Genomic DNA, 16,665 nt, shown 5'->3' with positions numbered 1-16,665 from the left:
TGGAAATAGTGTGTCTGGCGCTTGGGAAGCAGGGAGCGAGTTTCTGCTGTAAGCCTTAGCACATCTGTTTTCTCTGAACCTGTGCTAAGCTTTGCAATTGCTTTGAGTGCTGTGGCTACCCTTACTAAAAGGAAAACAGAATTATATGTGTATGCTCCCAAAATAGACTTGAAAGAAGATCCTGAAAGTGTGATTTATGTCTCTTTTTACAAGGAAGAAAAACTACTTCTGCACCTGAACAGTTCCATTTGTGCCAAGGAAGGTTGGACCAGATGATCCTTGAGGTCCCTTCCAGCCTGGTGTTCTGTGGTTCTGTGGCTGCTGCGGGGGTGGTGGGGACGGGCTGCCCTTGGGGACACAGCTGCTGTGGGGGTGATGGGGTGGCCCCACCAGGAGGTCATTGCCTGGCACCACCAGCCTCTGCCATGGCACAGTGATGGCCTGAATTTCTTTATATTTTGTAATCAAATATTCCACTTCAGTGCTGAACCTTGCTCTGTGGTGCTATCCTGGGCGCCTCTTTGGCCATGGCGGTTGTATTTAGAGTCTCTGTGCCATTTTGTGAGGGGCTGAGGCAGGCGCTCAGTAGTCTTTTTGCACGGTCTTTTCCTTGCATCGGTGTGGGGATGCTAAATACCACGTGTTTTCGTGGCCACAGAAAGCGTACGGCTGGGTTCTGCTCTCACCTTCCCCCCAAAAGCCACCTCTCCCCTGGCTCCTGCCTCTCTGATTCCTCCTCTATGGCAACCTGGGCAGAGCATGCCGGTATTGCTTCACCCTTGTTACAGTAGGGTTTCTTTTTTTTTTCCCCCTTCCTTTTTTTTTTCCTGTGTACACATCATGTGCGTGTGTGTGAAGGTTGTATTCTCGAAAACAAGTTTATTCATTGATGATGTAATAGTGATTGTACTTTTCTTTTGGTTAATAAATTGTCTGCTCAGCTTACTTTGTATGCCAGCCAAAATTAGTCATACCAGTTCTTGGAAAGGATATGGAGAAACAAGTAATTGAAATCATAATCATTTGATCATGAGAGCTATTTGGAAAATAATATTTTAACCAAAAACATGTCTGATCTCCAAGTCAGGGTGTTTTGGTTTTTTTAAACTGCTGCTAAATAGATTTCTCTGGTGTTGAATATTAAAAATTGTGTAGTAGCTGGTGATGCTATTCAACATCCTGAAAGAGGACTTAATCCAGAAAGTGCTGAGACTGTCTACAGGCAGGCTGATATTTATATATATCTACTACTTTTTTTTCTGTCCTGACATTTAATAATCACCATGTAATAGCTATAAAATGCATAGCAACTACAGGTTTTTTATTTCAAGTGGATGGTGTAATGAAATTGGGTGAAACCATCCATTGAAATTGTACTTTGTAGTACCCAACGCTTGTTTACAAAGTATTGGCGTTTGTCATAAACAGAGATTTAAAACATCACTGTTATTGTTTGTCGTTCGGTGGAAGCTCTTATGCTGTGCAGTGATAGAGGAAAAGATTTTATTACAAGCTTGCTTAGCCTATAAGCATGCTGTTCATTTCTGACCAAATATTTGTTATTGCACTAAATGTAATGAAGGTGCCTGCTTATAAAACAATTTTGTATTATATAAAGGAAAGTGGGATATCAAATCTGCTTTTTTACTAGAGAGTCTTCGGGTTTTGTATTGTGTGTAACTTATCACAATAAAGCACTTTTTTTTTTTTTTTTCCCTATCGAGCAGTATTTTATTTCCTGAGGAATGTGCTCAGTGGAAAAAAAAAAAACCACAGAGAGAATCAATCGTGCTGTCCTCTTTGTTTAATAACTCAAAGAATTTCTCTCCCCGTTGCAAATACTTGTGTTTATTTGAGAGAAATGTTGGATTATGGTTTATTTATTTCAAGAACCTGTAACCTTATTTAGTGCTAGAAATGTACGGTGTGCAAGGTGTGGTGTGCAGCCAGTTCTCATTACAATGTAAATTATTTCTGCTGTTTTAACTTAAAAATCTGGAATGTATCTTGGAGGATATGTGTGTATGTATGTTTGTTTATTTGTTTGAGGCGTTTTTGAGCCCTTGCTCACTGGAGTCAGCTGTAAAACATTCTGCTTATTCATCATGACTGAGGAGTTGATTGTTTCCTGGAAGGATAAAATTCAGCAATTAGAGCTGTTTAATTGGAGTATATGTTCTGGAGGCTAAACTAAGTTTAAGTGCTTTTCTTAGAGTGTATGTTTAAGAAGGGGAAAAAAAATTACAGTTCTGATCTTGAAAAAGGTTTTAAGAAACATGAGAATGTGCAAGTTTCTTTTGGTGGGAAGCACATAACATTTATGTAGTATTGCTTTTGGGATTACATCACAGTTTTATTTAATTTTTAGGACAAAAGTTAAATTCAATATTTGTGTATAAGCCAAGGGAAAATGTACCATAAACACAGGAATTTTCTGATGAGTCAGAGTTCCAAGAATCTGAGATTTACTTAGTCCATTTATTTCGGGACTAGCTATAACCATTAGTCATTCAGCCATGAATTTTTACATTTGCAGCTAATTGCACCTAAAAAACAAACTTTCCCTCAGGGCTTTGGGTTATACAGAATGTGATTTGGCAACCTGCATTTTAAATGCCTTTTAGGACCATTGCCCCAGTCCCAGAAATTGTCTTTAGATCATGAGTATTTGCTTCAAGTAAACAACTAATATTTACATTTAGGTGGCAGGAGGAATAAATTAAGTAGCAGCTATTCTGTATTACAGAAAAATTAATCTGCCAACAGCAAGACGGGCTTTTCCAGTAGCTGGAGGGGGGTTGGTGTTACGGGTTTATCAGTCATCGTGGAGCCCTGCATGACGTGTCACGTTCTCATTTGATGGCTTCTTGCAGGATGAAGTTATTGCTGTTTCAGAGAAAGTAACTGTGAAGCTTGAGGACTTGGCAAAATGGGCACAGTCCGATTTCTCCAAGTGGAAGTGTGGTTTCCGGGCTGAGCCGGTCAAGCTGATGGATGTGGGGAAGAATGGGCAGAAAGAAGCATTGTCGAGATACAGACAATCCACGCTCAACAGTGGCTTGAACTTCAAAGACATCCTGAAGGAAAAGGCTGACCTTGGTGAGTATCCCTTACTTTCTTACGTGGGGTGGGGCCCATGGGTGATCGTCTTTGGAAGGCAGATGAGCCCAATCCTGCCAAGCTGTCCCCGATTCCCAAGGTATGTCTGTGCTTCGGGCGGAGGTGTGGTGATGAAGTACGGAAGCGGGACCGGGGGACGGGGTGGTGAGCTCATCGCAGGCTCCTTCGAGATGAGCGTGGGGTGACTCTGTGATACCTGCCTGCTCCGTAGACGTGTCCCTGAGCGCTAAAGCTGAAGATGCACGCACAAGTGATTGTCGAGTGCCCTCCCTAAGACTCTGCCGGCTGGGGGATGAGTGCGTCATGGGGAAAAGAGCCTGACATGTCTTTACGAGGGCTCTTCCAACAGGCAGGGGAGAGCAAATGCCTTTCCCTTCTCACATCCCAGCTTCTGGGAGCGCAGGGTTGTCATCTGCGTCTCGTGTTTGTCCTGTCTCCATATGGTCAGCTGTGTGTCTTGTTCAGTAGGGGGATGTCCCTTCCGTAGCCTTCTATAGCATTTCCTTGTGACCCTTATACTATACAGCACAGGCCTCTGCAAGCGCCCCACTGTTCTCTGGAGACAGACCCCTCATTTCTTTCCCTGACTGTTTTTAGGGAGAGAGGTGGTAGCTCTGGTACTTCAGGTGGTTGCAGATAGGCTTGCAGCTCTGGGGCTCCTTTGGTGCGTAGACACACACACTTCTAATACCTGTGGTGTGGATCTCCTGTTGGTAAACTTTCCTGTTTGTGGTATTAGAGTCTTGGATGTGTCTTAAGTGTCAGAGACTGCTCTGAAGTGCATCCCAGGCATGTTTCTCTGTTGTACTAAGCTTTTAACAAATATTCCAAGTTTGAAGAGTTTAGGCCATAATGAGTGGAAAGGTAAGAAATTGAAAGCTAAGGCTGATGTGCGTGAGGAAATGCTTTTGTACCTACGCAAACAGGAGAAGCAGGGCCAAGTTGAGTTTCATAATGGCACGACTGTGTAGGCATCGAAGCCAGGTTACACTGAGCTGAAGATCTGTCTTGGAGGATTTATCTTCTGCATCTCATTTTTCTGATCTTATCAAATGGTGAAGTGATTTTGTCAATCTCGCATTTTACCATTAGATATGTAGGTTGGAAGATTAAAGTTGATAAGTTGATCTTATTTTTCATTACATCTCCAGGAAAAAAAAAATAACCCATGCAATTCTTTCTCTTTTCCCCTGCTTTTTCTGTGCAGTTTTCTTCTGGTCAATAATTACATGCAGTAATTTTCTCTGCTATTGCCCTGGCATCTTCTTTATGCATGACATTTATTTGCATTTGTTTGTTGTGTCAGAAGGATCTTAATGCTTTTCAGACAGAACTTTTCTGTGCTAATGTTTTCTTGTTTTTGTTTTTAACAAATAGAAAAGCCCTTGTGATAAGTTATGAAATTGCTGTTATCTACCCTAGGAGCCAAAGAAAATTATCTTTAAGCTGAAAGCTTATAGTTGCATGTTAAGCCTTTGAAAGTAGGGGTTATACTGAAAACGCTTGTGGAATTCAAACTATATGGTATAATTTTGAAAACCCGCATTCTGATGTTGCTCATTTTTGGTTGGTGACTCTGGCTTTATTGTTGAGTCTTTTGGGGTTTTTTTTCAGTAGAAAAGGGTATGTAGACTAACGTTAGATTGTGATTGCCTCTTTCTTCATCATGACTGATTGGCAAGAGTGAAACCAAAGGCTCATGAAGACCTGTAGCTGATTAGGCATGTTGATACAGACAACTGATTGAGCATCCGAAAGACAATCTAAGAAATTTCTTGAATCTAGTACTAAGATGATTTTTTTACTGTTTGAAAGACCCAACAATTTAAGCATATTTTTGTTCCTGAATCCGAGAAGAACTCGGAAGAACAGTGATCTCCATTGCTTGTGAAGCAGCCCTATTTGGTTTTATCCTGTGGGCAACTCAGGAGCTCTGGTATTTGGCTTGACTAGGAGATGGAGGTTCAATACCAGCCAGATGAATAAGGGCTACTTCTCTCATTCTGAGTGCTTGGTCAAGGTTGATATTGTGCTCTAGGAATTGTCATCTCCCTAGCTGTAGGCAAAGGCAGTTGTGTAACATGCAGTGTCCAAGGCATAGAGATTTGAGCTGCTAGTGGTGTATCTTCCCAGCTGTCAAAATGGCAGGTTTTCTGCCTGTTACAGTGTGTGCCCACAGACTTTTTCCAATACTCAGCTTCTTGCCAAGAGAGCAATGCTGAGCTGCAGTGGTCAAAGATTTATTAGCAGTAACTTCTGCCGTAGGTCTTCAGCACAATGGGACGGGGTAGTTTTTCTCTTAAAATGGGGTTATGACTCTAAGGGAGCGCGGTGCACTGCCAGGCAAAGGCGTCTCTGGTGAGAGCATCAGCACAGCTGTATTAGCAAGGCTAATCCAAGTGGAGAGGTGATCTCCTTCGCATCGTCCACGTCCCACCACCGCAGCACGGTTCCCCTCCTGATTGGTTACTCAGTGCTGCGTCCTTGGGGATGTTCCTCATGGAGCAGATGGGGTGGCTGTGATGGGACAGACCGCTTTGCACAGGACTTGGATCTGAAGGGAACAAATCCCTTCTTGCGCCATGCATGAGTCTGTCGTGATGCCCACGTTTAACCCTGGCCGTAGATGGGGAAGTAACCAGGTGTTGAAAAAGCCTAGATAAACAAAGTGATCTCCTGGACCCCTTTTCTGCTATGAAACAGCATGTTTCCGTTATGGAAAAATCCCATGCGAGTGAGTAGATTCTGAAATTTTTCCTACTAGGTGTTTCTGAACTGAGCTGTAGAAGGTAGCAGGAGATTATATGCCTTCTGGAGAGCTCGAAAAAACTTTACAGAAGAAACAAAATCAGTTTTCACGCACTATCCGGGAGTGTTGAAGGGTGAAATAACCCGGATGAAATGAAAACACGGTTGATAATAAACCACAGAAATGGCACTGAGCAAACATACTTAATTAAACACACTGCTGCTGGGAGGAGGGCAGCTTTAAACAACAGCCGCGCAAAGTGGGGCCTCATGTGAGCAGTGTATACCCTGTGCCATACCCTCTGTGGCGCTTGCTTAGCCAAAACTAAGGTGACGTCTGGTTAATCCACAACCCAGAGAAACTATGCACCTATAATTGAAAGTTGACCCTAATTTGAATTTGGTGGTTCTGTCTCCTTTTTTGCTCTCTTACTCTCTTTTTTTTTCTTTTTCTCTATTTTCCTCTCTTCCTCCCCATCTCTTTTTTCTTTCTTCTTTTCCCTTTTTCTTTCCTCTTTACCTTTTCTGCAGAAACTGTTTTTCTTTTCTGTAAAATGCCATTGTTTTTATCACTAGTGAATTATGCAGGATTTTTCCTTAGGACTATATTAAACAAAAGATCTAGCAATAGCATTTTTTTGTGTGAGCTTCAAGATTTCAGCTTGAAAAATGATATTAAAGAATTATTTCTTTCTGCCTCTTGAGATATTTATGTTATACATTCTGTCCCTTTCTACAAATACGTCAATATCGAATGCTAGCAGTTTATGTCTTAAGACTATTTATAGCTTTCTGAATATTTCTTTCAAATGTTGAGAAAAATAAAGAATAACAACAATGCAGCATATAAAAATAGAGTTGCTCAGGAATGTATTATTCATAATGAACATGAGAACCTGTTTTTCCAGAAGAATTGGTCTGATTAAATCATTCACTACTAAGGCCGCTAGTTGTTTATTTTTGTCTTTAGGATTATTTAGGGGATTTTTCTGTGTAATAAATGGACTTGTATACCCATATTTGGTAAACCAGTGGGAAGTCACCAAATGAGGAATTATTTCATTTTACAAAATTTTTAGCAACTAACCAATGTAAGCAGTATCGGTTAAATATGGCAAAGTTGCATATTTGTATTCCTTGGGCTATAGTTTGAAAAAAACTCAAATTATTTTATATAACACTGCTTCTTACAGACTTCCTTTAAGTGAAGTATGAAAGCTGCAGTGTAAGCTTTATTGGCCTATAAATATGTCATTATAGTTGGACTACATTTATATGCTTTGGATTGTTGTTTAAGCCAAGAAAATATGTCTCTACAGGTTGACTTTTTATTGAAACCCTTTGAGGCATACAACAGAATGTATTTTAGGCCAAGGTTATTAAAACAGCATTTTCATTTTTGCAGCAGACTCATTGTCAATTATGCTGCCACAAACTGTCTGTGGATAGGCAGTTATGAATGGTTTCATCTCTAAATGTGTCTTTAGAAAAAGAAATAAAAGATAGAGGAGTCAGAGCTGAAATTGAGAGAAGAAACTGAGGGGAAAATGACTGAATTTAGTGCTCACCGTCTCTGTTGGTTTGGGTTAGGCTGGGCTGCGGCACTGCCTGGGCTTAGCCGAGGAATAAAACACTCGAGCCTGCACTGGGCAGGGGACCTGGTGGCATCAGTAATGGGGATGAGCAAGTTCTGGTGCTGACTGAAGGGGGTTTGCTGCACTTGTTGCTTGTTTGGATCTAGTGAGGGGGAGCCCAAAGAAAATGTAGCAAACAGTCCTGTTCTGTCTTTCATTCCCCATAGTCATGCATCTGGAGATGTAGAATCTGGGTCTTTCTTTGTGAAATCCAGGAAAATCAAGTGCTATGTCTAGCGGAGGTTTATGTTTTAGCGGTCACCCTCTTCTAGTCCATGGGTGGTTTTCCAGCAGTTGTTTCTTGCTTAACTCTCTTGAACCCTTGAGCAGAGCTTGCTGGGCAGGGGCTGTATGCTCCACGATGGGCTCATTCTCTCATTTTCCTCTCTTCTTTACCAGTCTTACAATTTGCATGGCCTCACCTGGGAGATTGCAGGTCCTCGTTGAATCATGTGTTGCGGTATAAATTAGCTGATCCACGGCAGATTGCAGTGAGTTTGGAAGGAAAAGCAGAGCAGGGATGAGCTATCGTGCAGGAAGGTCCCTGGGCACTGGGGTACCGCATGGCCCTGGTGATTTCACACACCAGCGGCCTTTCAACAGGCATGACTTCTCCAGATGAAGATTATCAAATCATGATGCAGTCAAACTGTAAAATTATCGACACTGATAATCTGCAGCTGTAGTGTGCTCAGGCACTCGCGGTGACTTCTGAACTGGTGCCGACTGTCTTTTTTCATTGTCGTGTGGTGCTGAGTTCAGGCTCGCCTGGCTTAACTTGATGCAATAATTTTCTGACCAACTAATTGTTACCTATTCAGAGTACAGCTACTTTGGATACTTGGTGCCTAAGTCATGCCTCTAACTCTTCTCCTCCCCTTCTTCCCGGTTTGTCTGCACTCTTTCCCTCTTCCCTGTGCCTTCCTGTCCCCATTGCCTGAGCTGAATGCCACTTTGATCTTGATAAAGCTCCTCTAAGTGTCCTATTATCCCATTTTCCCTTCTCCACCCTTGTGCACCGTATGTTGGTTTTTGTCTCGTGGTCAGAGTGACCTCTCTAACTCATTTTAAGCAGCCCAATTGATACAGCTCTTTTGCTATAGATGAGGCTATTACATGACTTGTCTGAATGGAGCCTGAATGGATGAGGACAGCTCCCCTGGGGAAAAAGGAGTGTGGCGGGGCATTTTCTCCCGTGTTTGTGCAGCTCCTAGCACATGCTGGCACCAGCAGGCTGCAGAGCTCTTCAGGGAGGCTGTGGGACAGTAAGGCTTCCTTTGGATGTACATCTGATTTTGGCTTAGTTACCGCTCACCTTTAGTGTTAACTTCTGTTGGGGGAGACAGAAAATTTTGTCTGGCCTTGCGTGAAGATGTCAAGATTAGTGTTTGATAACCAGTTGGTTTAAGACAACTAATACTTGTTGGCTGAAAAGTGATGCTGTTGTTAGGTGTGGTGTACCCCCAATAATCTGTGAAAATGGCATTTTTTCTCCCAAAAGTGACTTCCCAGGAGCATATTGGGGCTCCCCCTCCTCCCTTGCCCCTTTCTCTTGAGCCACTGCTGCTCTCCCAGCCTCCCTGGGAGAAGGTTAGTGGGGTCCTTGAGAGGTTGTCTGTAGCCACCTGGTCCTTCCTGAGGCCATGTGTTTGCCCAAGCAAGGCTAGGATGATTTAAGTGCTGTTAATTTCTTCCTTTCGCTGTGGACAGCCTATTTCATAACAGAGGAAGCGTATGGGGGTGACAAAAACATTTTAATATGCAGCAGTGGCCACTGGACTGTGTTGAGCCTCATCTATTTGTGGCTCTTGAAAGAAGTTTTAACACAACACATCTCAAACTTCAGGCGCCCCTTATCAAAGAGATAAAATTTGGATTGCTCTGCAAACTTTGACCCGCCTTTGAGCTCTTATAAAAGGGTGGTAGCATTGCCCCTGGGAGTTGAGGGGGTGGGTAAATTGTTCTTTGAAATGTGGAAGATCCGCCAAGAAATGCAAACAAAATCTCATGTAACCTCTCTCTAGGTAACCCCTAAATCACAGTGCCTGTTCCCCACCCCCACTGGTTCCTGCAGCAGGAGAGAGCTAACGTGATTATCAGAATTGTGCTGATAGCAGTTGTCACTGTGTCAGCGTTTTCAATTATGTATTGGTATGACGGGGCACTTTGTCGTTGGTGTAGAGCACAGCCATTTGCAACTGCAGTTCTGCTCTATTCAGAAACATCAGGGAAGAAATCACGGCTGCAAAATGGGAAGAGGAAGAGTTAAATTTTACTGCCTTGTGAAGCTAGAGGGAACTGCCCCACGTACTCCTAAAGCCAAAGTTGCAGCAGTTTGCACCATCAATAAGAGTTTTGTTGCAGCCTCTGGTTGGAACGGGAGTGGCCTATATAATTACAAAATAAGTAGATAAAAAATAAGGACCATTCACAGATGATGTCAAAGCAGCCAATGTGGGACAGTGTCCCTTTAAAAATGTTTGACAGCTTTTTTTATTTTCGTCTGTTTTTAGCACTGAGGTTGACCTTGCCAGGCTGTGTAATAACCCACATGTGTCTGCTCTCCAGGATTTTTTCCCTTCTAGTCACTGTTGGATCTTGCATTTAATTCTTACTGACCATGAGGTTTTGTTCCAGTAACTGGAAACGTGTGCCTCCTGGTGCAGCGCTGCTGTGCTTTGAATCTGACTTTATCTCAATGTCTGCCTTTTTTTTTTTTCCCTTTTTTCTTTTTTTTCTTTTCTTTTGCTTTTCTTTTTCAACTTTTTGGTTTAGAGGGTGCTCTTTTCCTTCCCAGCCTTCCCTCTAGTTTCCGCCCCTGCCCATATTGTTTCTAGGTCCCAGGGGGACCCAGTTTAGGATGTCTATTGTTTTGTGTCCCTGAGCTTCCCTTGCCCAGCACTGGGGAGGGAGGTGATCAGCAGTCTCCTCTGTGTGCCAGGGTTGCTGGGTAGAGTGCTAGGTCCCTTCATAGATCATCAACGCCTTTTTTCCTGCATTGCATCCTTTCCACACAGCCAGCCAAAAAATGGATGAGTAGAGAGATCTGTAAACTGAGCACCTATATAACGTTGCGGTATAGCTTGGGTGGGTCCCAAGGACATCTTCTTTCTCCTGTCTGTCTGCTTTCCTGTACTGTAATTCTGCACTGCCAGAGCCCAGGACTTGGAGTCGTCTGGACATCTTTGACTCGGAGCGCTCCGTTAATCAAGTTGAAGCTGGCTTCGTACGAGCCCCAGTGATGCTCATGGATCACTGGGGCTTTGACCTGTGTCGCCATGCTAAGATGCTCAGGGTCTTCTGGGGGTGCCATTGACACTGTGGCCAGATCTGGATGCCACTTTTGTTCTGCAGGGGGAGGAGAAAAGCCAGACCCAAATTACTCACCACCTCCCTTCCAAGTTACTCTTCTGAGTTGGTCTTTGTTGCTTCTCGTGCCCAGGAAGATGACTTGCCTTCTGTTTATATGGCACACGGTGACACGTCTGGCCTGTCATCATCTGCCTTCCTAAATATCTTAGTCGGGTTCTGACTGCTGTGTTGCAGAAAGGCTAATCCTTGTTCTCTGAGATACAGCATGCATCTTCCTATAGATGACCTGTCTTGTGCCATGGGAGTTCGTCAGAAAAAGCATCATTTGTGCGTCTGAAATTGGAGGAGAAGGCTTGCTTTTTCTCCCCCTTCTCCTCTTTCCACAAAATCATTTGCTAGGATAGAGGCACGTGGGAGCAAATGCCGGGCTACCCCCCAGGGTGGAGTTGGTGATCCTTTCCTGATGAGACCATTGGTAGTTGAGGGTGTTTGGGAAGGGAAGGGTTAAACCCACGGCGTGTGTAAATTGGAGTGCAGTTTGTGGGAGTGGGTGATAGAGAAAGTGTATGTTTAAAACATATAACAGCCGGAATTGTAACTTAACTGGCAGGTTTTTTATTGGAGAGCATTGCGACATAACCTTTATTTACTTCATTTAGTAAAATCTGTAGAATGTAAAATAAGTTTCTCCTTAGTTCTACTGCTAATAATAATTTGCTTGTAAAAATGAATCTTCGGCACTGTAAACCTTCACCTTGGGTCTCTCTTGCTATGTTACATTGTGAAGGACAAATAGTTAACGCCATAAAGAAGCTTTTGTTAGTGATAGATAATGTGTATTATTTTAGCAGGAATATATTTTAGCAGCTTGTGAAAAACCAAGGTGAATTTTTACATCTGCGCACTGCTGCATAATTGATATGTGTAGAAGCTGAAATTCAAAATAAGCTTCTAGAAGAGCACGCATTTGATTTTCCTAAACATTTAAATATATGTATCACACCCTCATTTTAAGATGCCGGTTAATGACTTTATGAGCATGTTGGCAGCCAGAGCATTACATGTGGTTTGAGAAATGTGTCTGGATATGCTTGGTAAGCAGTATTGTTCTGACAGTGTACTAAAGGCCATCTTCAATTTGACTGTGCTCTACTTTGTTATGCTGTGAAAGAAAAAGATAATTCAGCAGAGCATTGTGCTGTCTGCTGGAGACGCCACACTTCAGAATACAAATATTACTAGGGATAAATGAATCATTAAAAGAACAGTAGCATAAAATATCTGATGAATGAACTCCAGGAGCCTGTGCTGGAATAAATTTAGCATTCACGGACAGTACCATAATATGTGAAATAATAGTATCAGTTCTGCGTTCACATGCCAAAACCATTTATGGACCCAGAATAATTGTGAATTACAAGGCTATAAATACATAGAGGGGATTTGGTGATATCATAATAAACCATGAGAAATTTGCTAGGCTGGTTTCTAATGTTACCAGAACCTTGAGATATATTTACAGCCTTGTTCACACTCCTACAGTTTTAGGGGGCAATTCTTCTCTCACAACACGTTCATCATTCCTGTCACTGCCAAGGAGAGTTACGTGTGTGTGTCATGAGTGGAATAGATCCCCATGTGTTGTACAATTCGAGGTTCCTATAGCAAATCAAAAATCTAATTTAAGAAAAAGGTCCAAAACATTCGCTATTGTCCTCCTCCAAGTTCCCCCATGTCCTGTTGTGCTCCTGTGAACGAGACTATTGAAGGGAAAATAGGTAAAGGATGTCGAGGTAGCTGCTATGATCCTTCAACATTTTATCCACAGCTGCGTAATTTTCTTTCACTTTTTATTACCGAGAAGCAAAGCAACCAAAACCCAGCTGTTCTGGTCCCAGGTTTCTTTAAAGTGCGGGCTAAATGCATTTTAGAAGCATGTTGTAAATACCCAGGGAAGGCTGCGATTGTCAGCCCGTCCACCGAAAGGAGGCTTTGCTGTTGTGATACCAGATCTGTGCCTGATAAGAACGGTTAATTAAGAACTGGGGCTGAACCTGACGTGATAGTCAAGAGCATGTTCAGCTTTCAACATGTCCCATGCCACCTGTTTGTAATTAAGCCTGGTGTCCCCTGCCTTCGTGAATTCGGGCGGTGACAGAGTCTCCACAGGTACTTCGTGTCGGTTCACACATCCCGATATTAGACGGGTTACAGCCCCGGCTTCGCAGGACCTCTTCGCCTCTTAGCATCTTCGTCCAGCCAGCTGTACGGTGTTACTGGCCTCATCCTCCTTGTAAGTCATCAGCAAAATATGCATGTTCAGCGTGGTGCAGAGCAAGTCTGCTCGGTAATTCCACATTCCTTAGTGTTGCAGGAGGTCCCTCAGCTGACCAAGCTGCAGTCTTTCTGCTCATCCTTCTTGCAGGTTTACACTCCTGGCTGTACATCCAGACCTTCCGGGGCCTTTGTGGTGTTTGCAGTGGGAAGGGTCTATGGCTTGGTTGACGTCCCTCCATACGGTTCCTGTTTCACTCTTTGGGTCTTGGTAGACTAACCCCTTGATACCAGCAAGTGAATCACATTCTTATATCCTGGGCCTTCCATCTTTGTCAACTGGTGCAGCACAGAGGAGATAATTACAGGACAAAAAAAAAACAAAACCAACAGCAGTGAAGTGGTCATCAGCAAGAGGGGGATCCTTGGCAACCCTGTAGGTGATAGGTCCTTACCCAGCTGGTCACTGAGCCTGGATTTGCTTTGATCACCACTAGTTTATTTAATTGTCTTTATCTCCGGATTTTGTGCGTGGTTTTGCTATGACAGGGTCATGGATTTATTAATTATTTGTTTTAGTTAATTACTAGTGACTTTAACTTCATATTCTTAGTAATATCTATGTGAGGTCTTGTGGCAAACCCAGTAGAGAGGGTGTAATACAATCTTAATGCATGTTTTTTCTCTTTAATTATGTTAAAACCACAGTCTCCACTTTGTTTTCACACAGAGTATTTCCAGATTAAAAGCGTTGTGGGATGAAAATTAAATGATAAGGTACACTATAAAAATCTATTTCAAGAATCTCAAATGTTTCAGCTCCATCTTTATTTTTAGGTTTTTTTACTCTCTGAACGACCCTTACTTGTGACAGTACTAAACACATCTAGTCTTGTTGCACAGAGAAAATATCTGAAAAAGTCCTTTCAGTCTTGTGCTTTTAATGCTCTGTTCAGATACATAAAAATGTGGCCCCATAAGTTCTGTGGTACAGTAAAAAAAAAAAAAGCCAACAAAAAAAACCCCAACCCAAATAATTTTGGCAGTTCAAATGCAGAATCTAAAAATAATTTAATCTTCAGTGTGAACATAGTTTCATATTTATACTAGCATCTGGCCTCAGGAATTGAATACTCCATTCTTTAAATAGCTTCACTCTGGCGCTTGAATGCTTTGTGACTAGAACATTACCCTACAGTCATACACCTTGTTTACATATTTCTGTTAAAAGGCAAAAGAACTTGCAGTACTTCAAAACACTGGTACAAGCTCCCTCCTCCCCTTTCGCCTTGGAAAAGAGAAGTTAAAAAGAAAAAAATGAAAGAGTGGTCTGAAAGTGCATTTTAAATTTACTTCTCTGAGTTTGCTGCTGGGTACATATTTTACTGTCATTTGTATAAAAAACTGGAAGAAAAATTTTCCAAAGAAAATGTGTGCCATTCCAGATGCCCAACAGTAGTCAAGCACAAATTTATGTACACTTTGTTTGTATATTTGTTTTTCATTGGGCAAATGTCTTTGTCTTTAAACCCACTTTGCCTAGAGGCAGTGGATCTTTTTTTGTTACCCATATGGTAGAAATAAGGAGTAGGTCCTTGCAAAGGAAAAATACCAGAATAATGTAATAAAAAGGTAAACACTATAAACGGGTAGCTAATGATTAGCTTCTTGCAACCTTTAGGGACAAAGTATCTTTTTATAGTTTTATGATCCTTGCCCAGCCTGACTTCAGGAGGAATTGGATTTTCAGAATTATATATTTGAAACTTCAGCTAAGCTTTACAAATTTAGTAGGTCCTTATTTAGAGTGTGTTGGTTAATGTAAGTCCAGCCTAATATTCTTACTGCTATTTTTTCATTCACATGTCTTGAGGTGAACCTAGGAGCAGAAGAGAAAATAGCCCGTTTTTAAACCTTAATCCAGAATCCATTCGTATGAGTCACTAAAACAAAATCATAGTGGTTTGGCTAAAAAAGGCTTCATGTCCAAAGGGAGCGTTCCTTAAAACGCTGGCGCGTTTCCCACAGTGTTTCTTCAGTGTGTTTTATATGTTGTCGTTGTGCCATTGTGAAACATCAAAGATTAGATCCTGTAGTTTTGGGGGAGGGCGGTTCCTAGTGTTTCAGCAGACTGGTCAGCTGGAACGAGGGCAGGGGGCTTGCTCCCTTGAGGGGGTATTGAGCCCCATCAGCTGCCTGCTCCGTTCTTCCCCTTGGGGGAACCTTCTGGCTCAGGTAGGGAGAACTTGAAGGAGATTTTTTTTTTTTTTCTTGTGGTAACTATTCAATGTTGCACAACGGGCTTAGGCTTGCTGCTGTGATGCTCAGCAGCAAACCTTGCGGCAGCGAGAGTGGCAGGAAAATCGGGTCCTGTGTGTCTCTGTGAAAAACTTTGAGAGTTGTTTTGTTTTTCCTACCCAGCTATTATATCCTTCTACAGGAAAGAGCCTCCAGGATAATCATCTCACTTGGGTTTTGGGTGGTCAGTGCCATTTTCTGCAAGCTCCAGACTAACCTGGGACAGTGCTGAGGCACTACTCTGCCACAACCTCCAGCTCTAATCCTTTCGTGATGGAACGAGAGAGAGGTGGTAGAAAGCTGGAATGGGAGCAGAGATGAGGATTGCTGGACATAGCAATAAGGGTCATTTTTTTTGACCTTGCCACTGTGGTTTTTTTGATGTGTGTGGGGCTTGGGTTTTTTTGTTAGTCTTCCCTGCAGGGAGGGTTGGTGCTCAGTTTTCACTACTTTTTATTTTTTTAAGACCTAGGCCCTCTGACTTGCATATAATGAATGTGAATGGTGCAGGATTTACCCTTTGGTGGTTTCAGATACCGTGTGATTCCAAGGTGCAAAATGTGATTTATTGGGTAAAGCCTATTTAATATCTTAAAAGCATAGAGCAGGAGATCAGATGTGAGTATAGCGGCCTTAAAATATATTCCCTGACAACATACTTAAGAACATTTAGGTCTACACAAAATACACAGGAAATTAGGCCAGTTTTATCCATGCTGTTTTGATGGCAGGGTGAGCAGGAAAGATGGAGAGAGTGTGGACAGGAATTCATGTGTCGGCTAACATGAGCCCAGCATATTTGCACAAATGCAATAGGACCGTTTTTCACCCTCTGCACCAGTAACTCTATCAGTAGTTTCTCTGCCTCGTTGAGAGACTGTTAACTGATCAGACAGATCAGCAAAGCCCCACAAGTTAGTATGAAAAGTCATTCTCTTGTGTCTGGCCAGGTGTTTGCACAAAGCAGTACCTCTTTGCCATCTCTCTTGGCTTGAGGAAGGAAGCACAGGGAGCTGGTTCTTAACAACCAGAGATGAGGGAAATCTGCTGTCCTGTGTTAGACCCTTTTAGACTTAACACTTTGTAGATGAAGTCAGGATAACAGTAATAAAAGGTTTATATGTTTTTTACCAGAATATTTGTTAAATGGTCTTTCTAAAACAGGAGACCTCCATGACCAGTGAAGCAGAAGAGCAGTTGCCAGAAGGACCTCTAATGATTTCTGATCATGCTACTGATGGACTGTTGTCTTCTGCTGCACATATGATTGATTTTATTT

General features: G+C 42.4%; 1 protein-coding gene across 1 annotated transcript in view; it reads left to right on the top strand.

Moving 5' to 3' along the window:
- The first annotated feature begins 2,877 nt into the window (after positions 1-2,877).
- The window catches only part of ARID5B (AT rich interactive domain 5B (MRF1-like)), a 103,936-nt gene continuing 90,148 nt past the window's right edge, over positions 2,878-16,665 (top strand). Inside the window, exon 1 of the mRNA XM_009864610.1 lies at positions 2,878-3,099. Within this exon, the coding sequence (XP_009862912.1) occupies positions 2,991-3,099 (109 nt within the window). The 5' untranslated portion in view covers positions 2,878-2,990. The remainder of the gene's footprint in view (positions 3,100-16,665) is intronic.

Source organism: Apaloderma vittatum, unplaced genomic scaffold (assembly GCF_000703405.1).
Source record: "Apaloderma vittatum isolate BGI_N311 unplaced genomic scaffold, ASM70340v1 scaffold20282, whole genome shotgun sequence".
Taxonomy (NCBI): domain Eukaryota; kingdom Metazoa; phylum Chordata; class Aves; order Trogoniformes; family Trogonidae; genus Apaloderma; species Apaloderma vittatum.
The sequence above is the reverse complement of the archived record's forward strand: the minus strand, read 5'-3'. Positions and strand labels throughout refer to the sequence as shown.